Genomic DNA, 24,404 nt, shown 5'->3' with positions numbered 1-24,404 from the left:
GGGATTTAAAAATACTCTGCTCCTCTTTTTTAAAAAAGTTAACTTCTGAGAGCACTAATGTGGCAAAGCTGCAGTGGCTGTGAGTGCTGTAGTTTCATGTTGCAGAAAGTCAGGTGTCACTCCTGATGCACTGGGAAGTGAAATGCAGTTTTCCAGCAGTTTTCCCAAGGCTCGAGGATGTGGACATTCATCATTCCAGAGGATCCTCCCCATCCTGTGCTTTGGAATCAGAATCTTTGAAATACAGCTTCCCACCAAGCTTCTGATGGATCTTACTGGGTGATAAGGTCAGATCAATCCCTTTTGCAGCCAGCACTGATGCACTATTTAGAGCAGGCTGGGTTGCATTTGTTGGAGAGGCACAGCACAAATTTTTCCTTGGAAAAGCCTCCAGTCTGAGAAAAGTCCATTGCAGTGTGTGGGAATGCTTCTCCTGGAGAATCCCTGCTCTGCATGGATGGGAATCCTGCTTTATTCTGACCTCTTAATATGTCAGATGTTAAACCGCTTGTGTTGCTTGAGGATGAAAATGGTTATTACCTATTTTTGATGAAGTTAGGGGGTGGAGTACCTCTGATTCCATTCTTCTTTGGCATTTAAGTTGCCATTACAAAAGGAATTAATTTAGGAAAGGCTGGACATTGGGACACTGGAAAATTTGGACATTTCTGTTATTGGTCTGGCACAAGATAGACAGGAACCTGTCCAAAGTGTGTATCATCCATGAGGCTAAAACAGGAGCAAAGGAGAGCAAAAGAAGAAAAAGAATTAAGTTTTCAAAATGTGTTCTAACCCTCTCCTCCAACTTCCATTCTTGCTGGAGTGGATGTGGGCTGGGATGGGCAGGTACATTCCAAAATCCCATTTTAGGGAGACGGCCCAAGGATATTGGGCCTGATCTGGCTGTTTCTGATCCTCCCAGAAAGGTTTTCTGTGGCCTCAGGACAGAGGCAAGAAACCTACAGGTGCAGCAGTGAAATTCCTTTTCCTGTTCCAACTGCAGGTCTCCAGGATAGTTCCTCAGTTGTTCAGGCTGGAGCTGTGCAGGGATTTCCAGCAGGATGCTCAGGTGGGTCCACCCAGGGCTGCTGCCTCTGCCAGGGATGTGCCAGAGAGTTTGGTCCTTGCACTTGGAAATGCTTCTGCATCTTCTAGCTCTGGGTGTGACCTTGCTGAGCCTCAGAGGTGGCCCAGTCACTGCTCTGGATCAATCCCACAGCCCCAGGCCTGAAAAATCTGTGAAAATCCAGATTTTCCTCTTCCTGGAGTGCTCGTCCACCTGCAGAGATGAAGAGTTGCAGAGCTCCCAAAGGTTGATTTCCCTCCCTTTGTTCCCCTCTGTGTGTGCTTTCCCAGCTCCCCTTCATGTGATTCCACTGCTGAAGTTCTGCAGGGATGGTCACAGTGGCACTCCCAGAGCCTGGAGGACTCCAGTGATGGTTTAGGATCCAACACTCATCTCTATATAAACCTATCCATGAAAAATGTCAAATACCAGCCAGCCTGCTGGGTGTGAGGCTTCTGGGATAGGATTGTCACCCATAAAGTGCCACCAGTTGATGATGGGGAGGTGTTTACCTCCCAAAACTGGGGTTGAACAGGCTGGCTGGGATAGGGGTGTCCCACTGCTGCATTCCACAAGCCTTGTGCCAGGGAAACAAAGGGAGCACAGAGCTTTGGGGGAGCAAATTCTCCATCCCATTCCTGGCAGCACAAGCTTGGCTTGGGGACCTCCTCCCCTGGTGTCCTGTGGGGACATGGGATGGGACACAGCCCAGGTGGGAACAAGAAGGAAGGGAGTGCTGAGAATGTGGCTGTACATGTTGTTTGTTCTCACAAAAGCAACCGTTTGGAGAGATAAAGTCTCCCAGAACTTTACAGGAGAAATTATTATTTCTTTGTCTTTTCTGCTGTTTGTTTTTCTGTCTCTGGGTTTGATTATTTGGCCCTTTGTTATGGAACATTCTGAATTATTTCAGCTGCCCCGGTAATTGTGTTTTCCCCTTAACTTTTGAAGTTACTTTTCAAAGGAGAGAGGGGAGCATAAATAAAGCAAAGCTGCTAAATGGGAAATCTATGGCTAATTAAGGCAGGGGGTTGCTAATCACCTTAGAAATGAAGTTATCAGCTGAAAAGCCTGGAATCAAAGTTAGGGAAGGGTTTTCCCCTATTTCCTTCTGTCACAATGCATTGAGAGATTCAAAGTTTCCCTTGCAGACACGTCCTGACACGATTAGATGTTGTCTCTTTGCATTAACTGCAGAGCTCAAGCTGTCCAGGGTAGATTTCAGTGTGAATAGTTAAAATTCAGCTCTGAGCAGATAAAGGCAGGGTTTGATGGGAGCTGTCAGTGCTCCTCATGGGTGTCACACCATGCTCCAGCCAGGACACCATGGCCAGGACCAGGGTGGTCACTGTCCCCACTGATCTCTGAGCACCCTGTGTCAGGGCCTCCCCACCTTCACAGGCAGGAATTCCTTCCCAATATCCCATCCAGCCCTGCCCTCTGGCAGTGGGAAGCCATTCCCTGTGTCCTGTCCCTCCATCCCTTGTTCCCAGTCCCTCTCCAGCTCTCCTGGAGCCTTTTCAGGCACTGGGAGGGGCTTTAAGATCTCTCCAGAGCCTTTTTATCTCCAGGTCAGCACCCCCAGCTCTGCCAGAGCACTGGAAAAGCAACTTGGCCTTTGCAGCTGAGGCCTGGGGTGTGTGGAAAGACAGGTATCTGCCAGGGAAATCTGGAGTTTCCCATGGAATGGAGAATGTGTACCCCCTCCCTCTGAATTATTGTAATTTTGAAATGAAGGGGCTCTCGGGCAAAGATATGGGAATAGGAATAGCAGTTCTTTACTCAGAATATTAAAAATAAAAATGTAGAAGTACAAAAAAAAGCAAATAAAAAAGAGAACACTGACAGAACCAGAACACAACCTGACCCCTTGTTGCTCAGGGTGCTGGGAGCAGTCCAATCAAGTCCTCCTGCAATGACAGATGTGGTTCTGTTGGAGCAGAGATGATCCTGTAGAAGGGTCCAGTGGTGCTGAGATGGGTCTGGTCTCCCGCTGGGAATCCAGTGCAAACAGGCTGTGCTGCTGTTCTCAATGCCAGGTTTGATCCAGGTGGGAATGCTGGGCTCCTCCCCCTGGGTGGAGCATCTCCCCATGGGATGATGGAATTGTATCAGCCCTGCAGTGAGCCTGGATGGGCCATGGACAGCAGAGATGTCCTGGAGGGAGGATGGGTCCTGGAAGGGATAAAGAAAACTCCTCCCCAGCTGATTTCAACAGCTGGCAATAGAACACACACTGCTGGTTCCATCCTGCACTGCAGCCCAGTGGATGGCACTGGCACTGGAGCTGCTGCTGCTGGTGGGAGCTTCCACACCCAGGGAGCCACCTGGGCCTCCCCTGGGGCTCTGCTGCCTCTCAGCATCACTGCTGAGCCCTGTCCCAGCCTGGGCAGGCTCTGAGGTCCCACCTGTCTCACAAACACTCTCACACACCCACAGCACCTCTGTCTGTGCTTCCAAAGGGTGACTGGGGACCAAAGCTGCCCCATCCCATCATGAGCACAGCCTGTCACAAGGACACCTCATGATAACCAAAGTGTGCCTCCCATGGGGAAACAGGAGTTTGGAGGAGGCCTCTGGGTCCAACCATTCCCCAGCACTGCCAAGGCCACCACTAAGCCTGTCCCCAAATGCCACATCCACCTGGTTTTTGAACATTTTCAAGGACACTGACTTCAGGGATGGTGATTCCACCATCCTGGGCAGCTTGTTCCAATAATTGACAACCCTTCCAGGGAGGAGAGTTTCCCAATTTCCACCCTAAGCCTCCTCTGGCACAAGCTGAAGCCCTTCCTCCTTGTCCTGCCCCTTGTCAGCTGGAAGAAGAGGCCAACCCCCTCCTGTCTTGAAACTCCTTTCAGGCAGAAAACAAGAAGGTCTCTCTGAGCCTCCTTCTCTCATGTGCCAAAGCTCCTGGAAAGCAGATTTAGCAGTGTAACTGTACTTGGAATTTCACTCCCCGAGACAAGTCACTGCTTTTCCACGTGGAATCCTTAAGACAGTCACATTTTCCTTGGAAAAGAATAACAAATGCATTCTCCAGCAGCTTTCTGCAAAACACAACAAAGATCTCCAGGTGATGGATTTGTTGTCTGTTTGTTTCTCTGGGATTCCTTCACTAGAGTTTGGTGTTATTTATAAATCCCAGCATTTCCCATGAGTTTAATTCCTCCTGTGTGTGGATTGATGGAGATGTTATTAACTCACCCTCATTTTCTGAGGAGAGTGGGTCTATTTTTAGTTCTGTATCACTTCATGGGTAGATGAGTGGCAATTTAATTGTGTGGGAACGGGAGTGTCAGAAAAGAGGGAAAACTGGAGCCTTGCTCATGATATTTAACCTGCTGAGTTACTGTACCCTGAGCCTCTGAGCATGGCTTTGTGTGAGAGGGACAATTTCCAAGGGCTGGAGGGACAGAACACAGGGAATGGCTTCCCACTGGCAGAGGGCAGGGATAGATGGGATATTGGGCAGGAATTCTCCCCTGGGAGGGTGGGCAGGCCCTGGCACAGGGTGCCCAGAGCAGCTGTGGCTGCCCCTGGATCCCTGGCAGTGCCCAAGGCCAGGTTGGACACTGGGGCTTGGAGCAGCCTAGGGCAGGGGAAGGTGTCCCTGCCCATGGCTGGGGTGGCACTGGCTGGGCTTTGAGGTCTTTCCAACCAAAACCAGTCTAGGATTCTGTGATTCCATGAAAAATCCAATAGGATTTCATGGCAGGGAGGTGCTCTGTGTGTTAGAGGGCTTTGCTTGGATCAGTTGCTGCTCAGTTGGGACACAAAAGGTTCCCAAGGGACCCTCCTGCCCTCCAGGCTGGGGTGAGGTCAGGGCTGGGACATCAGGGCAGGTGCCTGTCTTTGTGCTGGGAGGATCCACTGGGCGCTTCTGGATGTGTCCTGTGGGCACCAGGAGAAGGAATTCTGTGCCCTTGAACCCTGGTCAGGGCTGAGGCCTCACTCTGAGCTCGTGGGGCAGGCACAGCCCCACAGCCATGGGGCATTCACTTGGCTTGCAGCTCCCTATGCACCTCTTCACCTGAATTTTGAGTGGGGCCACAAGGAATTCCTTGTGGGGAACAAGCAGTTCCTTCCTGGGACAGATTCCAATGTGACTTGGCCATTCCTGGGTTATGGCTCTCTTTGCTCCTGGTGTTCCCAGCAGAAATATTTTTGAACACCTTATAAAAACAGGAGTTCTAAAAATTTATAATGACAGTTCAGGCTCTGTTCAGGAGGTGGATGTATGAACTTTCCTTGGATAATTCCTGAATTAAGTTTGTACTGATCTCTCTGGAGCAGGCTGTGGATGTGCACCCCTTTGCTCAGTGCCAGCTCTCTGCCTCTCCCTGGTTATTCCAATGTGGGATTTCCAGGTGATTTGTACAGATACTCCTGAAATTTAAGGAAGCCAACACGAATTATTTAACTGAAGCACAGAAAGGTAACAGTGCAATGGTGTGACTTGTGGTGAGCTGCTGGAAAATCATGTTAATGATGATTTTAGTAGTTTCAAAATAATTATTCTGATTTTAAATCAGGACAAAGCCTAAAATCCCCAAAAGTACAAAGCCAGGAGATGCTGGGGGTCACTCTGGACTGGAAGATTTATGGGATGTAGTGGTTGAGCCCAACAGCCTTGAGAGCACCTCAGGGCAGAGCTCATTCCTCTATTTCACCAAGATGTTGAGAAATGAAATAACTGAGCAGGCAAGAAACATGGGCAGTTTCTGCCTTATGAATATCCCTTTAAAAATACATCTGTTTTTCTTTGGGGTTGCCTAGTTCAGCTCTGATTTGCTTTGCCTGTGGCCTGTTGCAGAGCTTGAGTGGACCTTGTTGACTTGGCTGGGGTGGGAGGAGCAGGGGAGGGACAGGCAGGACCCTGTCTGAGAGACCAGCTCTGAATCCACTCTGGGGGCACAAAAGTGTCTTTAAAGTGTTCTGAAAGGTCAAATGACAGAGCAGGAGTAGAGTGGGATTATTCTGCACGTTTATGCAGCAGCTGATACAGCAGGGCTGAGGTTTTTGCTGGGGCTCCTGTTGTGCAGCAGTCCAGGTGGGAACAGTGTGAGGAGCAGGGCTGTTGTCGTGGTTTGAAAGCAAAACGAGTGAGAGGCTCCAAGTCAGAAATATAATTTAGTAAGTAAAAAGGTAAAAATGAAATAAAATAAATGCGATAACACAAAGGACCACTGACAGAGTCAGAATACAACCTGAGCAGGGTGGGGGGAGCAGTCCAGGTGAGGGGCTCTCCCTGAAGCAGTGATCCCACAGAAAGGTCTGGGAGCTCTGCTCCTCTGGGAATCCAGTGGGTCAGGGCTGCTTGTCCTGTCCCAAATCCCAGATTCTCTCCAGGTGAGAATGCTTGGCTCCTCCCCCTGGGCGGAGCATCTCCCAATGGGATGAGGAGTGTGAAATGGGTCCTTAATGGCCCATTAAACAGAGAGAGCTCCTGGAGGGAGTTACCTGTCAGTCCTGGGCAAGGCATTGATGGGCCATGAGCAGAAGAGCCCAAAGGAGGGGCCTGGGAAAACACTGCCCCACCTGGCTTTAACAGTTCATGAAGATGGTGATAGAATAAATACTTTGTGTACATCCTACACTGCAACCCAGGACAGCTGTCCAAGGGAAGGTCCCTCTCTGCTGTCACCTGGACAGTGCCCCACATGGAGGGGCCAGAGCCACCCCTGGGAGGTGACACCGGGCACTGCTCCAGCCTGGGGACTCCTGGTGCTGCTGGAAGAGGGAATGGAGCAGGGTCCATGAAAATGAGGGCCCACAGACTGGAGGGAAGGTGGTGAGGCCTGGAAAGGATCCCAGAAACACTGGGTGTTACAATAACTGTAAAGATGATAATGCAGAGCAGCCTGGCTGAGGCCTGCTTGGAACATGGGTTTGGAATGATTGCCCAGGGCCTGGAGTCCTGTCTGGAAGGTAAATAACTTCTTGCTGATGATGAATAGGCAGGGAAGAAGCCAGGTATGGCAAGTCCTCCTGCAAATCCCCTGTGTGTCAGATCAAAAGAGGATCTTACAAGATTTTATTAACTTGCAAACTGTGATTTAAAGGAACTTGAAGCAGCATGTGAAACAACAATAATAAACAAATGTTTTCAAGTGGGAGAAATCTGTCCCTGCCATATGTTTCACTGACTCATCCCTTCTGCAGGAGGGGATCTTGGAATTGTTTGAACTATTCCAGTCACTAATAATTTTTATTTGGGAGGAAGCGCAGCACTGGATCCTTCACCGGGTGAGGATCAGACCTGATTCCTCACTAGCTTGGGGCACAGGTTAATCCAAGAGTGGTTTGGGTTGGAAAGGACATAAAGATCCTGCAGTTCCAACCCCACAAATGCTCCCTGTGTGTCTCAGGGTGAAGTTTTCATCTTCTTTTCTTCATGTTAGAGCCAGAATTAATACACAGGAGTCACAGTTTTGTGTTTGGATTCAGTGTTTATTAATTCTTATCTATATTATAGTCTCACTAGTTGTGAGCTCTAACTAGCAAGTTAGAGAAATGAGGTAAAATGGATGCCTCTAACTCTTTCCAAGGTTATTTAAGTGCTAATCACCCAATAACGAGATGACACCTATATTATTTATACTTTTGACCCAGTAATTGCCCACTCAAGGCCTGCAATGCGGACCTTTTTCACCCAATTAAAAAAAAAAAATGACCAAAACCAAGAAGAAGAAGGTGAAGGACTTTGACAACACGCTAAATCCTCCATATTGCCCCATATCTATTACTATATACTCAAATCTTAAATCTGTTTTTCACCCTGTGAGATCACACAATACTATTCAAACCACACACCCACACCCCTATTGCCATCACTCAATTTCAGAAGCCTGTTCCAAGGCTTCAGGTTAAATTTAGTATTTTCTTGGGGGTCAGTGTCTTTTAGCACAGAAAGCCTGAGATTTCCAGCCTGCAGGGTTCCAACATGTCGGTGTTGGGCAGAGGCCACACCGGGGGTGGGGCTCTCCTGGTGGTTGGAGATGCGATGCCGGGATAACGTGGAACCCTCAGACCCCTCTCCTTTCCCTCACTGCCCGTGCTGAGGGAGCTGTGTCTGTGTTGCAGGTGTGGCTGTGTGGGGGCAGCATGGAGGTGCTGCCCTGCTCCAGGGTGGCGCACATCGAGCGCAAGAAGAAGCCCTACAACAACAACATCGGCTTCTACACCAAGCGCAACGCGCTGCGCGTGGCCGAGGTCTGGATGGACGACTACAAGTGGCACGTCTACATCGCCTGGAACCTGCCCCTGGAGGTACAGCCTGGTCTCGAGGTCACCCCCTGCTTAAAACCTCAATTATGGAGCAGTTGGTGGCCCTTAACCCCCCCGCCGGGTCTCAGCCCCAGAAGAGCTCCCTCAGCTCTCAGGGAGAGGCTCCAAAAGCTGCAGGCTGTAGAGGGATTCCTGCTGTTCCACAGCCTTTTTAGTGTAGATCTAAGAATTAATCCTGGACTGTGGTGTTTGTCTCCCTGAGTGTTTACCCAGCGTGAGGGGGTGTCCTGACACTGCTCTGCAGGTGGAGTCTATCTGGGGGATCATGGATGTCAGTCACCATCGTTGGTGCCTCAGGTTTATTCCTGTGTCACATCCAGCCCAGCTCGGGTTCCCAGCTCATGGACACTGAGCCCTCCCAGAGCTCCCTAGGGATGTGTGGCCCAGGAGCTGGGGCTGTTTGTTTTCCCAATGTTGGAAAGTTTAAAGATAAAGGATTGGAGGTTGGTGGCTCGCAGAAGGAGATCCCCTTCCTCTTAAACCTTCTCCTTAAAGAGCTTTGGTGGTTCCTTTGATTTCTGCCCATAAATGGTCAGGTTTTCTTGGATCTGACACAAAAATTTTGGTGCAAATCTGCCATGTCACAGCTTCTCACACAATGACTCTTTGGGGAACCACAGTGTCCCACCAGCAGGTCCAGGTGAGCATGTCCAGGACACATCCTGCACAGGGATCACTTCCTGCACCTCTGGGAAAGCTCCACAGGCTCCAGGAGGAATTTCTGCAGGTCCAAGGCTGCTGGTGTGGCTCTGCCCTCCCTGCAGGTTGTGTCTGATGTTGTAAGCCAAGAGCATCTCCTGGTTCCTGGCTCCAAACGCTGCCTGGAGCAGCCCTGGCAGGATCAGTGCCCCATTCCTGCCACTGGCACTGCCAGGGGAGGGGCAGGGAGGTGGCCATGGGGAGGCAGGGATGCTCCTGGGCCATGGCTGGGATGAGCAGGTGAACAAGCACTGGGGGCTGCCCAGTTTCACTCTGAGGTCACACTGGTGACACAAGTGTCCAGCCCCCACTGGGTGCAGTTATTGCCAGCCACCCCTTGGTGCTAAAAATGAACACAAAATATTCCTGCTTGGCCAAGGCTTAAAGAGCTGCTGAGGGAGCATGGCCAGCTGGTGTCTGCCCCAGGCCTCTGGAAAACCAGGAAAACACAAAAATCTGAACTGCTGCTGCAGCTTGCTGGGGAAAGGTTATGTCTGGGGAGAGCTGCTGGCATTTGGAGCCACAGCAGTCACAGCTTTGTGCCGTGTTAGGGAACAGCCTGGGAAGGGACAGGAGCTGCAGGTTTGTGGTCCTGGGGGTGTGGGGATCCAGGCCCAGGTGGTACAAAAATACCAGGAAATAAAGGAATAGAGATGGAAGGAAAAGCTGCTTTCCCAGGGAGCTACAGGAGGGCTCTGGCTGTGATAGGCACCACACCAGGGGCTGGGGAGGGGGAGCTGCCTCCAGGACTGAGGGAATTTGGGGATCTTAAAAAGAGGCTTCAAGATCCAAATGCTCATAGACAGGGATCAGAAATCCTGATCCTTAGGCTGATTCCTTTTTAGAGGTGAGGCACTATCCTCCTGCTCAGGAATAGCTTTGGAGCGTTGCAGGAAGGATTAAAATCCATCCTGCCGAGCATGGAAAAGGCAACATCACATGGATCAGCACTGGGGGTGGGAACAGGCCCGAGTGACCCAAAATCAATGTGAGATTTTTATGTAGGTCTTCCCAGTAGGTCTGGGTTCCCCAAAATCCATTTGAGTTTTTTATACAGATCCTTTCCCAATCAAACCAAGATATAGTTTGAGGGAAGCCTTGTTAGGTGAGGGAGGTTTTATGGATATGCACAGGATTATTTTGTGATTCCAAGGCAAAGCCCTGCCCTGCCCTGCCCGTCCCAGGTGCTGCCAGACTGCTCTGAGCCCCACCTCACCCCTCAGACCTCAGCCTGTCCTGCCTGTCTCCACTGAATCATCTTTATTTTTACCTCTCAGTGGCACATGGAAACGGTGTCTCTTCTAAAGCAGAGTGAATAATTCATTAGGAGATCATTACAAGCGTTGTAATGGAAAATTACTTTCCCAGTTGTGTTTAATGATCGCCGGGAAAGACAAGAGCAGGAGCTCAGCCAGAGGGGAAGCCCAGGCACCTGCAGGAAAAAGGGGCTGCTGTGTGCCTGCCTTTGGCTTCCCTGCTGCATTAGCTCCCCAAATGCCGTGGTGGAGTAAGGGGGGCAGCTCTCCAGCCCTGCCCCCAGCTCCTGCAGGGTTATTCCTCAGGGGTAGCTGTGTCTGCAGAGTCACTGGGGTTCTGCCGTGTCTCCAGGGAGACCATTCCACCCTGGAATTGCCCAAATTGCCAAGAGCTTTTGCTGAGCTTCAGCCTCAACTTTTCTTCTCATGCAATTTTTATCCTTTATTCTCAGCTGTCTGCCTCTGCTAGATTTGAATCTTAAACCTTTCTTTCTTTCCTTCATTTTTTTTTTCCATTTATTTTACAGCTTTTACCCCTCCCTTCCTCTGGGTTGTGTCTCAGTGGGGTCAGGGAAGAGTTTGGTGCTCAGTGCCCAGCCAGGGTTTGCATTTTCATCTTCTAAATCCTGATATCCTCTTGCTGCTAAACTCTCCTGGACGTCCTGTGCCTCAGAACCCAAAGAGAAGAAGAAATCTTTTAAAAATACCTTGTTTAAAAATACGGATCAGTCTTTGTCAGATGGATCCAAACCCAGGAGAATCGGGGGAAGACTCCCCAGTGTTTCACTGCACTTCCCAACTTTCCTCCAAACCTTTTGTTCTCCTTTTGGCTCCTCTTTTTTAAATTATCCCCGAGGACTAAAGCCTGTCCAGCATCAGCCCAAGGCCATTGCAAGGGGGCCCTCAAAACCCAGCTGGAAGCTGGTGGCCCCCTCTTCCCCTGGCTCTGGAACCCACATCTCCCTTCTGATGATTTCAGCCCTGGACACACATCCCAGAATTCCTGGAGTTACTCAACCACGGGCAGGTCCCAGGCAGTTTGAAAAGGATTTCAAAGCTCAGTGAAATACTTTCATTTTCACCTTTTTTTTGGAAGTGTGACCATTCAGTGATGTCCTGTTGTTGTTTTTCAGAATCCAGGGATTGACATTGGGGATGTTTCTGAGAGGAAAGCCTTGAGGAAGAGCCTGAAGTGTAAAAATTTCCAGTGGTACCTGGACCACGTTTATCCAGAAATGAGGAGATACAACAACACCATTGCCTATGGAGAGGTAATTTAGTCCCTTAGCTCAGTCTGCTAATATTTACAGTCCCTGATGAGAAACAGCCTCAAAGGAGAGGAGTCTGAATCAAAACTGACTTTTTCTGGGTAATTATCTAAATTTGTATAAATCTGCTCCCAGTTTCTTCTAAAAACCAGTTTGGGGATTTGTTGCTGATCTTGAAGACTGTATAAAGTAAAAGATATTAATAAATATATATTATATAAATATATATTATATTATATTATTATTATATATATATTATATATATTATATTTATATTATAATATTATATATTTTATATATATATAATATATTATTATATAATATATATAATTTATATATATTATATAATATATATTATATATATTATATATATTATATATAATATATATAATATATATAAAATATTATATATATTATATATAATATTATATATATTATATTTATATATTATATTATATTATATTATTATATTATTATAATATATATTATTTATATATTATATAAATATATATTAATAAATATATATTATAATAAAAGATATTAGTGAATTGATGGAAATTATCCATATTTCCCATTGACTCCATGGATTAAGCAGCTGTATTTGTACTTCTAATACACAGGAATCTTCTAAAACCCTGTGACTCCAACTCAGCCTAATTCCTGAAAAGGTCTCTGGAGGATTCAGTGCCTTGTCACAACAGCTTAAGGACAAGATAAAATAAGGGGAGTTAATTCAATCTCTGCTGGCTTTGAAACCATTCTGGGAATATAGAAAGAGTCATTTATGGGAACTAATAACAAATACTCTGCTGCAATGGAGTTGATGGAGTAGTGGCACTTGGAGTAGGCTCCTTGAAGCCTGGGCAGCCCAGATGGGTTTTTCATCTTAGGAAAGATTTGTTCTCAAAGTTACTCAAGGCCTTCAAGCTAAAACCTCCCCAAAAAATCTATTTTCATAGAAAACGAAATTTCAGAATGGTTTGGGTTGGAAAAAAGTCCAGCTGGAACAAGGATGTGATGATTCCAAGGTGGTGTTTGTTTCAGTTGAGCTTTTTTCCCTGCCTTGTTGAACACTGAGATTTCACTGAAACCTGAGGGGTTCTGCATTGATTTCAGGCTCCTGGCAGCCTAAACCTGGGTTTGTCCCCACCACCCATGACCAAACACAGAGCCAGCCATGTCCAGGGCTGCTGCTCCTTGGAATGGGGATTGTTATATAAAAACAGTCATTAGCCCTGGATTTAAAGAATGGCTTAGTGCTCTGTAAGTTTTCTTTGCCTGATTATTCCTGGTGATACAGCAGTGAGGTAGAGAGGCCAGACAGGGCTGAGCTTCAGCTTCCTGCTTATCTCTGATAAGAGAGGACCATAACTCTGCCCCTTTTTGTGCCACAACTCTCCCGTTTTTGTGCCATAATTCTGCCCTTTTTCTGCCATAATTCCACCTCAATTTTTTTGCCATAAAGCTGCCCTCTTTGTGCCTTAACTCTGCCCTCTTTGGGCCATAACTCTGCCCTTTTTCTGCAATAATTCTGCCTTTTTTTGTGCCTAACTCTTCCCTTTTCCTGCCATAACTCTGCCACTTTGCACCCTAACTCTGCCCTTTTCCTGCCATAACTCTGCCCTTTCTGTCCCTTAATTCTGCCCTTTTTCTGCTATAACTCTGCCATTTTTTCTGCCATAACTGCTCTTTTTGTGCCATACCTTTGCCTTTTTTTTTTTTGTGCCCTAACTCTGCCCTTTTTCTGCCACAACTCTGCCATTTTCTGTCCCTTAACTGTGCCCTTTTTTCCCTGCCAGCTGCGGAACAACAAGGCCAAGGACGTGTGTCTGGACCAGGGTCCTCAGGAGAACCACACAGCAATTCTGTACCCGTGCCATGGCTGGGGCCCACAGGTGAGGCTGCCACTGCCACAGCCATGTGGCACCACAGGTGACACTCTCCTGGGTTAAAAACACCTCGGGCATCTTTTCCCAGCTGCTCCTCCAGTGTTCTCTGGGTTCCCATAATCCTGCCAGAGCTGCAAGGAAAAGCCTGGAAAGAAACTGGAGATCTTTGTAAGTTGAAAATGTTGGAGAGTTGAAATTTTTGCAATTTGAAGCAAAAAAAATGCAAATTAAAATAAAAGCTTCCAGACAAAGGTAAGTAACAATTATTCATGGACACAATCTGAGTATTTCCTTCCCAAGGCCAGGTTGATGGGAGTTGAAGCACCTGGGACAGTGGAAGGTTGGAATAAGAGGATCTTTAAAGTCCCTTCCCACCCAACCCATTGTGGGATTACTTCTCTTCCACCCAGCAGAATAAACCCAGACTAATGGGGTAAAGAAAACAATTAGTGCTGTGGTAATGAGCCATTTCAGCTTGGCTGGGATTTGTTTTCCAGCACTCCTTTTGCCTCTCCAAAAGTTTTGAAGCATTTGGGGCCCAGCAGGCTCACAAAGGTTCATTTTCAGCTAAAAAAATGTACAGTTCAAGGAATGGGAAAGCATAAAAATCCTGTTGTCACTCCTGGAGTGAGTGATCCCAGAGTTCATCTGAGCCTGAGCTGGGAACTTGAGGAGCTGGGAACCAGCTGTGGGGTGGAGAAAATCCCCCTTTGGGTTACCCTTGCCTTAAACAAAGATCAGTCCCTGGGGCTGATGGAGTCCCTGCTAAGCAGAACCTGCTCTTTCTCAAAAACCCCATTTTTCTCTGAAATAACACCAACTGCCTTTTGCACTTTGCGGCTGGAAATGTGAGCCTCTAAGTGCATTATTGTGTGAGAAACTGGATTGGGCTGACAACTGGCTGCTGACCCTGGGCTTTAGGATGAATGGCTGAGAACAGCTTATTTGTTTTTCCCTCACTGTTATTGGGATTAAACTTAATGATGTTTTTTTGCCCTATCTGAAGTTCTGAAGTCAAATTTTGCTGGCTACCTGGAGCTTGCCCATTTCATCCTTCCTGGTCTTCCCTCTCCACATTTTTCTTCTGTCCTCAGCTGAGAGCCAGTTCTTGGCTATTTCTTTGTTTCATGATACATCCAATTAGTGAAACTCCTGGAAAATGCTGGTTTTAAGCAGCTATCAGTGAGAGCAGAAGCTTTGAAATGGCCTTTGTGGCACCATGAAGGAAATTGGACTTTCCCTACAACTGCTTAATTAATGGTCTTCAGGTTGTAATTTATGGCTGGGAATGGAATTAGAAGTAATGGAAACTCTGGTCTGTATATATATATATATATATATATATGTATATACTTAATTTTTATTTATTTGTATATATATGAAACCTCACAAGGAGTTGTTGAGCTCCTTTGGAGTTGCTCACATCCCAAAGCACACATGGTGTCCTAAAATCCCCCCTTCTCTCCTTGATCCTGGGGCACATCCCAGACATTTTGACATCTCAGACATTCCTTCTTTAAGAATAAATAAATGATTTCACTGCCAGCCTTGACAGGAATGGGACTGGAAAGGTGTGGTTGTCACATCCCGAGGACAGTGGGGCTGTGACTCTTGTTTCCTGCCACACCAGAGGTGCTGGGATTTTGGATGCCCCCCCTGTTCCTAAATCCAGTGCCACCCCTTCCCTCTGCCTGTGGATCCAGCTGGGACAGAGGGAATGTTGGATCTGCCAGGAGGGGTTTGTGCCATTCTGGGCTGCTCAGTTTGTGTCCTGTCCCCAATTTCTACTCTTTCCTGGGACTGCCCGTGGATTTAAGCTCAGCCTGGATGTAGTTCAGAGTGGTGGCTCTGAATGCAGATGAGACCTTGCCTTTACTCACTTGTCCCTCACTGAGTAAAATTTCAGGGATTTTTCTCTTATTTTCCCTTCAGTTCTCCCTGTTTCCGTCCACTTCCAGGTCAAATCATTATGAGATTCCATCATCATCCTTTTATCCTGTAATTATATTGAGGCTGCTGATGGATTTTTTTCCTGCTTGATGGCTTCATCTTGGAGGCAATCCCTCATGGAAGCACCTTGCTGTAATGATGTATTACACTAATAATGCAGCGATAGCTCATTGCAGTGACACAGCTATGGTGATATATTAAGGTGATAGAAAGCACTGTAATGCTATAAAACTTAAGATAATGTTCACCCAGCAGAGCATTTCATTTAATTATGGGATAAAATATGTTTTGCCCATTTAAGCAGCAGAAGTTGAGGACAAAGCCATCAATACTGAGCTCATGGGGGAAACGGCAGGAGCAGGGGTGACGAAACAGCACCCTTTAATCAGATTAAATTGTGGTAAAAGGCAAATCCTGAACATTTTACTGATGGCTGCTAATTGATGGTCTGCTCAGAGCAGAAGGGAAGCTAAACAACCCGAAATTATTTTCCAATAGAGTCAATGAAGGTCATCAAGGCTTTTATTTCCCAGGTGCTGGGATGTCTAATTAACTTTCTGCCATCCCTGAGATGCAGCCAGCCAGAAATCACAATCACAGGAGATGGATTGGAGGTACAGCTCTGCCAGGGTGGATCAGCACCAGCCCTGGGACAGCTGAGGGAGCTGGGAAAGGGGTTCAGCCTGGAGAAAAGGAGGCTCAGGGGGGACCTTGTGGCTCTGCACAACTCCCTGACAGGAGGGGACAGCCGGGGGGGTCGGGCTCTGCTCCCAGGGAACAGGGACAGGAGGAGAGGGAACGGCCTCAGGCTGTGCCAGGGGAGGGTCAGGGTGGACACCAGGAGGAATTTCCCCATGGAAAGGGTGGTCAGGCATTGGCAGGGACTGCTCAGGGAGGTTTGGAGTGCCCATCCCTGGAGGTGTCCAAGGAATTCCTGGAGGTGGCACTCAGGGCTCTGGGCTGGGGACAAGGTGGGATCAGGCACAGCTGGGACTGGATGGGCTTGAAGGGATTTTCCAGCCCCAGTGACTCTGGGATTCTCTCCAGGGACAGCTGAAGGAGGGAACATGGCCAGGTGCAGTTTCCTGGATGAGGTTTTATAGAAGGATGTTGCAGGGGCTGGGGCTCTCAGTCAGTGCCTCTGGCTGGGGATGTGGCTTTGGGCCACTCAGACTGATGAAGGGTTTAAACACATCATCAGTCTGGGCCACTTTGAAATGCTTGGCTTGGGAATAGTTTTAAACTATTTTCCTTTGAGTCTTTCTCTTGGTCTTTCCCTTGTTTCCTGTCCTGTTCCAGGCTGGGTTGGGGCTCACTCTGGAGATGAGCAAACTAACAAAAGAGTAATTAAGGCTTGGAATTAATCTTTCCTGTGAGGAGAGGCTGGAGAGCTGGGGGGGAAGCGGGGGGGCTCACCTTAAGAAGGCTCCAGGGAGAGCTCAGAGTCCCTTCAGGGCCTAAAGGGGCTCCAGGAAAGCTGGAGAGGGACTGGGGACAAGGGATGGAGGAACAGGACACAGGGAATGGCTTCCCACTGCCAGAGGACAGGGATAGATGGGATATGGGGAAGGAATTGTTCCCTGGGAGGGTGGGCAGGCCCTGGCACAGGGTGCCCAGAGCAGCTGTGGCTGCCCCTGGATCCCTGGCAGTGCCCAAGGCCAGGCTGGACACTGGGGCTTGGAGCACCTGGGACAGGGGAAGGGTTGAAAGAGATGATCCTTAAGGCCCCTTTTCCTCCCAAACCATTCTGTGATTCTTTACAGACATCCCAAAAGAAGAAAATCCCATTAATGTCATAGGAGCATGGTGGGACCTGCACTCACGAGTTAGATGGGATTTTTTGGGGATAATTCCCCTCAGGTTTGGCTGTGGGGCCACAGGGGCTGTTGCTGAGGCCGTGCTGGGGTTTGCCTTTCCCCACAGATCTCCCCTGTGCCAGATGGATTTCCTGCCTCACGTCTCTGCTCCTTTTCCAGCTGGTCCCGCAGCCCCGCTCCCTTCGCTGCATTTGTGCTCTACTTACTTTTCCCAGCACATTAGGCAATAACATGTCAGAGCAGAGATCCTGGTGCCTCGTGGGCACTGGGCCAACTGTCTGGGGACAGGCTGCCAAAAGCCATCCCAAAGGAGAGAGTCTGGCACGCTCCTTCCCCCTCAGAACCGGGATGGCAGAGGATTGCACTGCCCCTTTGGGACATCTGGGGCATTTCTGCCTCTCTCACAGCCAGGGTTTGTCTGTCTTTGTCTTTGCCTTTTTGCAGCTTTTCCTTCCTGCAAGACAAGAAGTGTCACCAGAGAATCATGGAATGGTCTGGATTGGAGGGACCTCAAAGCCCATTCAGTGCCACGGGCAGGGACACCTTCCCCTGTCCCAGGCTGCCCCAAGCCCCAGTGTCCAATCTGGCCTTGGGCACTGCCAGGGATCCAGGGGCAGCCACAGCTGCTCTGGGCACCCTGTGCCAGGGCCTGCCCACCCTCCCAGGGAACAATTCCTGCCCAATATCCCATCTAACCCTGCCTTCCTTCAGTTTGACCCCATCCCCCTTGTCCTGTCCCTCCAGTTCCTGATGCAGGGTCCCTCTCTGGCTTCCCAGGAACCCCTCCAGAGCCTGGAAGGGGCTCTGAGATCTCCACACAACCTCCTGTTCCCCAGGTGAACAATCCCAGCTCTCTCACCTGCCTCCACAGAGGAGCTGCTCCAACTCCTGAGCTTCAAAGTCCTCCTGTGGCCTTGCTCCAGCGCTTCCATGTCCTTCCTCTGCTGGGGGCACCAGAATGCTCTGAATTTGGTGCTCAGGTGCCAGCTCAGATGAGTTGCGTGGTTAAAGCCCCATTTAGCCAGGAAAGGTTCTTCCCCCTGAGGGTGCTGGGCACTGCCCAGGCTCCCCAGGGAATGGGCACAGCCTGAGGCTGCTGCAGCTCCAGGAGCTCCCAGGGATGCCCAGGATGGGATTGCTGGGTGTCTGTGCAGGGACAGGGGCTGGACTGATGATCCCCGGGGGTCACTTCCCACTCAGGATATTCCATGATTCTGTGATTTTGTGATTCTGTCTTGCAAAGGGCTTTGGGGACAGAGGGGCACATCCTGCCCAGGGAGGATGAGCTGGGGCAGCTTTGCCCCCAGAGCAGCTGTGGCTGCCCCTGGATCCCTGGCAGTGCCCAAGGCCAGGCTGGACACTGGGGCTTGGAGCAGCCTGGGACAGGGGAAGGTGTCCCTGCCATGGCAGGGGTGGCACTGGATGGGCTTTGAGGTCCCTTCCACCCCAGACCATTCCAGGATTCTGTGATCAAGGTTTGGGCTGCTCCTGACTCCTCCTGTGGGGCCACCTGGCGAATGAACATGAGGGAGATGTGAGGAGCTCAGGACCTGCTCTGATAAACAACATTTTCACTCCTGGTGTAGCTCCAGCAGCACCTGGGAGCAGAGCCAGGCCCAGCCCAAGGGAGCTGGGTACCCTGGCTGGACCTGAGGTTATGAACTGCAGTCTGACCCTGTTACATTGTTTTAACTTGATTTCCAGCGTTTAATTATTACAGCCCAGATAACCCAAACTCCCAGTGGGATTTACTGCCTCTTCCCTGGCATCTGGGTCACAGATATGCTCAGTTAATTAACGTGCTGAATCCTCCTTATTTGTCTGCTGGATAATGGCCTGATTCATAATTTAAATAAGCAGCTGTGGAGATCTTTCCCTTGAACTATAAAAGGCAGGACACTGCCTCACTCCAGAATTTAAATGTGTTTAGGGAAATTATTTTGGTGGCACTCCTTGAAATGGAGGAGTCCTTTGTGTGCCAGTGTTCCCAAGGGCATCACCCTTGCCTGCTGCTCCCATCCTGTGTCCCTGGGGGTCCCTGGGAGCTGTGGGCAGTTGGATCCTGTGGGAATTCTGGGGATAGCTGCATTCCTGAGCCTTTCCTCAGGGCTGAACTGTGGGGCAGATCCAAGCTCCCATCCCAGTTCTGGCCCCTCTGGCTGGTGCTGCTGCCTGCTTGGAGCCCTGCAAGCTGTGCCAGCAGCACCAGCCAGGCCAGCTGGAATCCAGGGAATACCATCCATTCCCCCATCCCACAGCAACCCAGGAGGCTGCAGGAGCTGCTCCAGGAGGGCTTTAAGCCTTGGAATTATTCCTACCCCTTCCTGTGTCTCCATTCCTCACCTGCATCTGAAAAAACCAGACCCAAACAGGGATAAAAGGCTGGAGAAGGTTGGGATTTATTCCTTCCAGCTCTGCTTTCCCTGTGTGCATCTGTTAGAACCCTGGAGGCTGGAAATTTCAGTATTTTTGTACTAAAAGGTGCTGACCCTCAAGCAAGCACCACATTTGACTTGAGGCCATGGAACAGGCTTCCAAAATTAAGTGATAGCACTGGGGTTGTGGGTGCATAGTTTGAACGGAATTGTGTGATCTTACAGGGTAAAAAACTTAGATTTGAGATTTTAGTATATAGTAATACATGTGAGTCAAGAAGGAGGACTTTGGGCATTGCCTGAGTCCTTCTTCACCTTCTTCCTTCTTCTTCATGGGTTTGGGTGGTTTTCTGTAATTGGTGGATGGAGTCCACATTGCAGACTTCAAGTATTATTGGGTTTAAAATAAAAATAATTTAGGTGGCATTTCATAATTTGACGGGTTATCCTTGAAAAGACCTGGTAGAGATAGAGAAGTTCTCCATTTTACCTCATTTCTCTGACTTGCTAGTTAGAGCTCACGGCTTGTGAGGCTGTAAATAGATAAGAAATAATAAACATCCAAGTCCAAACATGAACTGAGACTCCCACATGTCAGTCCCGACCGACCCTGGCAGAGAAAAAGAAGCCAGAACTGTCACAAATGGTGCCCTGTGTGAGGGCTACCTGCACCCCCACAGCGTTTCCCGGGGCTCTGTGCTGTCCTGTCCTCTGTCACTGTCACTGTGAGGTGCTGACGTGTCCTGCTGTCCCCTGTCCCCAGCTGGCTCGGTACACCCGGGAGGGCTTCCTGCACCTGGGGGCCCTGGGCACCACCACCCTGCTGCCCGACACGCGCTGCCTGGTGGACACGGGCAAGAGCCGCTTCCCGCAGCTGCTGGACTGTGACAAGGTCAAGAGCAGCCTCCACAAGCGCTGGAACTTCATCCAGGTGTGTCTGGGGCTGCCCCCAGGGGGCTCCTCTGCTGCCCAAACCCTGGGTGGGACACAGGGGAAATGGTGTCATGCGACAGCAAATTCCAGGTCCTGGGGCAGAGGGAGGAGGTTGAGAGGGGTCAGAGCAGCACTTCAGGACAATTTCTAATCAACATTTTCCTTTCTGGGAGCAGAAAGGTGGATCTGGTTATGTCTGGTCTGCCAATGACTTCCAGATTCCTTTGTTTCTTGTGGATGAAGAGTGAAATTCATTCACACACTTTGGTCCCAAAGCAGAGTGTAAATAATACAGCTTTTACAGAAGTGTCCCACGTCCCAGCAGCTGTGGGATTTAAAGGTTACAGGTGTCCCTTGGGTGCTATCAGGGACAATGGGTGCTCATTCCATTTATTTGGGGAATTCTTTTATTGTTTGATTTGCATTCCCACCCAACCGAGTGCCCCTTCCAGGGCTGCCCTCCTGCTCCTGGTTTGCTTCACAGGGAATTAATATCTTCATTTTCCCATCTTTCCCCATCTGTCCCAACTGCAGAACGGAGCCATCCTGAACAAGGGCACGGGGCGGTGCCTGGAGGTGGAGAACAAGGGCATGGCTGGCATTGACCTGATCCTGCGCAGCTGCACGGGGCAGAGGTGGACAATTAAAAACATCATCAAGTAGAGGCTGGAAGAGTCAGGGGAGTCTGACTTGAGCCACGGCTGATGGGGACTGATCCGCCTGGACTCCTTTGGGAAGGATGGAATATCAACCAGAGCTTTATTCGTGTTCCTAGGAGAGGACCTGGGGGAGATGGGCATTTGTGGCTTTATTTTTACCATGTGTGAGTCTCCCCCAGCTGATCCCAGCTGTGTGGAGCTGGCTCAGAACTGCTGCTCCCTCTGGCCAGCACTCCAGAGGTGCCCCATTCCCTGCTGGAGCAGTCTGGGAGCATTTACTGACAGGGAGTTTCTGCTTTCCCACACAACTCCAGGCCCGCCCAAAGGGCTGGGGAGGTTTGCACCACGACCCTGGACAGACCTGCCTGGCAACTGTGGAAACTGAGGAGCTTGGGAGAGGAAAAGGTTTCCAAGCCTCAAAGGAGCCAAGTTTGAAGAATGTGGTGTTTTGCTGGGTCCTTGTTCCCTTTTCCCTTTCCTGCCCCTGCATCCAGCAGCCCCTTCCCTGAGTTTTGGAGAGGCAAAACACGCTCCAGCAGCTCCCAGGGATCTTTCCAACCCTTAATCACAAAAGTTACCCTGAAAAATGCAGTGAAATAAACCCCTGAGCTCCCCTTGCCCCCCTCTCCATCACCCACACGCTGCTGGCCAAGCCAGCCCCTCCCTCCATGGAGACCCCAAAGGGGTTCCCTTGGGAATGACCTGGGATGTGTGCCTGCCCTCCTGGCTGACACCAGGAATATTCTCTGAGGCTTGAGCACCGCTGTCCTGCCTGGTCAGGCCTGGCCAAGGTCCCCCAGAGTCACTGCAGCCCTTCCTGAGCTCTGGAAGGGACAGGGAGGGAGCCCAAGGCACCAACAAATGGCAGCTTGGCTGAAATTCTTGGCCTTGAAGTCACTTTGGGCTTGTTACTCTTGGTGGAGGGATCTCACCTGATTTATTTTTGGCTCACAGTAATCCTGGCTACCAAATCTTGGCTACCAAACCCACCTGGGAGAGCTCTGCTTGGTGTGGCTGTCTGGAAAATGGAACCACAATCCTGCAGAATTGCTCTATGTGGATGGACACAGGCTTTGCTCAGCAGGGAGGAGAAACCAGCCCATCTCCTGTCCTTCTCCCACAATAATCCTCTTCGTGGCTGCCCTCTGGCTAGGGTGCACTAAAATAGATTAATATATGAGATGTATGTGTAAATATGTTTCCCAAGCTGGGATGTGCACAGAGTCCTTTGCTGCAGAGCACTCATGCCTGTCTTCCATTTGCATCAGGATGAAGCTCCCTGGATGTTTAACGAGCTGAATTTCCAATGCCATGCAGCAGGTTTATAACTGATGTTTTAGTAATTTATTGAACAGAAGCAGATCTATTTCATTGTTCCTTCTACAGCAACGAGCATCACCTAGGACTGATTGTTCATTTAGGCTTTACAAGGCTCCCTTAACCATTGGGGCTGTCTCTGATTTTTCCCCTGCCCTCCTTAATGGAGTAAAACCTCTTAGTTGTCCTGACTTGCAGAGTAGAGAGTCAATGTGGAATTTTGCTCTCTTTTTCGCTGTTGCATCATCTCCTGTGTAATAAATTTGAGCACTTCCAAACCCGATATGACCACAAGTCTGTGGATGCATGAGCCAGCTCCCCTCACCTTTGTTGCTGCCTTCAAGAGAAGCAATTTCCTGGTGACTTCAGGAAACCCTGAGGGCCTTGAGACCCCAGAGCTCTGGTCCAGCTGGTCAAATGCCCTTAAATTCAGCAAATATTGGAGGGGAGAGCCTGTATGGGTCAGGATAAGCAACCAGCAGCCCCTGGATGTTGTCTGTGCTGTAATTCAGCCCAGCTCAAGCCCTGCCAGTGCCCAGGGTGGCAGCAGATGGCTTTTGTCATGTCACAGTGGTGGGCTGAGGTGTCCCAGCCCCCAGCGCTCCGTCTGCTCCTGCAGCAGGCCTGGATGGGATGCGTGGCTGCTCCCTGGCTGTGCTGAGCCCTGGGCAGGGGGGCCTGGCTCTGTCCCAGTTCCTGGCTCTGTCCCAGTCCCTGCCTGTCCCTGGTGCCACTGCTGTCCCCGTGCCAGGTGGCACAGGACACCCGGGGCACAAGGATCCTGCTGCTGGCGAGCTCTGGGATCCTGTGGAATGCTCAGGCTCACACCTGCCTTTCCCTCACACTCCAGAAGGAAAAGCAAACCCTGATCAGCAGAAGGAAAGGAAGGTGGAGATAAACCCTGGGCTCCAGGAGCCTCAGCTGGGGCAGAGCCCCCGGGGAGGTGTTGGCCCCTTCTCCCTATTCCAGCTGCAGCTTCCAAACCACTGGAAACAGGAGCACAATCTGGCTGAAAAGTGGGAATTTCCTCTGCTGTTCTGTCCTGGCACCGTTTGTGACTGCAGGGCTGCACCCCCACCCCGAAGAAATCTGTCTGAGATCTGGGTCTCGTTGTTGCAACTCGCTTATCTCTAATCATCTGTTAATTGCTTTAAGAAGTGATCTCCAAGTGATTCTTATTAAATATCTGATTTGAGTCTTGCCTCTTGAGTGATTTTCAAAAGATTCTCTGCTGCTGAGATACAGAGGCAGTAATTCCTCTCCCTTACTCATTTAATAGAAAAGTGCTGCCGTTTTAATGAAACTTCCATTTTTAAAAGAAATGGAAATGAAGGCGAGATCAAGAGGGATGGTGGGCACAGATTAACTCCCATTCCATCCATCCCTGCTGCTGTCACTCACCAGGATAACAGTTACCACGAGCTGGAAAGAGATGTCATGTAGTCAATAAAGCATCATTGGCATTCCTGAACCCAGGCTGAGTGTCCCTAAATGTTCCTGAATGTCACCTGGAGCTCGGGGCACTCCTTGGACCCATTCCTTCCATCCACGTTCACCTGAACACGGCCTTGGTGCTTTTCTGGGTGGGAGGGAAAGTCTCTGTGTGAGCAAAGGGAGCAGCAGCTCCTCCCCCGGGCTGGGGCACAGCAGGTGAGGGCACACAGGTGGGTGTCACCTGGGCAGGGGCACATCCAGTCCCTGCTGCACAGGTTGGAAACCTGAGCCCTTGGGAGCATTTTACACCCTCAGAGCTTTCCCAAGGGCAAGATCCATGTTGGAAAATGGCTCAATCTGCTTCAGAGCAGATGGAAACATGGAATCCCCAAATGGTTTGGGTTGGAGGGACCTTAAAACCAGTGCCTTTCCACTGTCCCAGGCTGCTCCA

The 24,404-nt window shown here is 49.6% G+C and overlaps 1 protein-coding gene across 1 annotated transcript in view; it reads left to right on the top strand.

Moving 5' to 3' along the window:
- Window positions 1–23,947, top strand: part of GALNT17 (polypeptide N-acetylgalactosaminyltransferase 17) — a 211,587-nt gene extending 187,640 nt beyond the window's left edge. The window contains exons 7-11 of the mRNA XM_083875493.1: window positions 8,153–8,338; window positions 11,445–11,582; window positions 13,379–13,474; window positions 20,374–20,541; window positions 21,078–23,947. Coding sequence (XP_083731619.1) covers window positions 8,153–8,338; window positions 11,445–11,582; window positions 13,379–13,474; window positions 20,374–20,541; window positions 21,078–21,206 — 717 coding nt within the window. The 3' untranslated portion in view covers window positions 21,207–23,947. The remainder of the gene's footprint in view (window positions 1–8,152; window positions 8,339–11,444; window positions 11,583–13,378; window positions 13,475–20,373; window positions 20,542–21,077) is intronic.
- The last annotated feature ends 457 nt before the right edge of the window (window positions 23,948–24,404 follow it).

Source organism: Zosterops lateralis (genome assembly GCF_965231275.1).
Source record: "Zosterops lateralis genome assembly, chromosome: 19".
In the NCBI taxonomy this organism is placed as follows: Eukaryota; Metazoa; Chordata; class Aves; order Passeriformes; family Zosteropidae; genus Zosterops; species Zosterops lateralis.
This window is presented reverse-complemented; position numbering and strand designations above follow the sequence as displayed.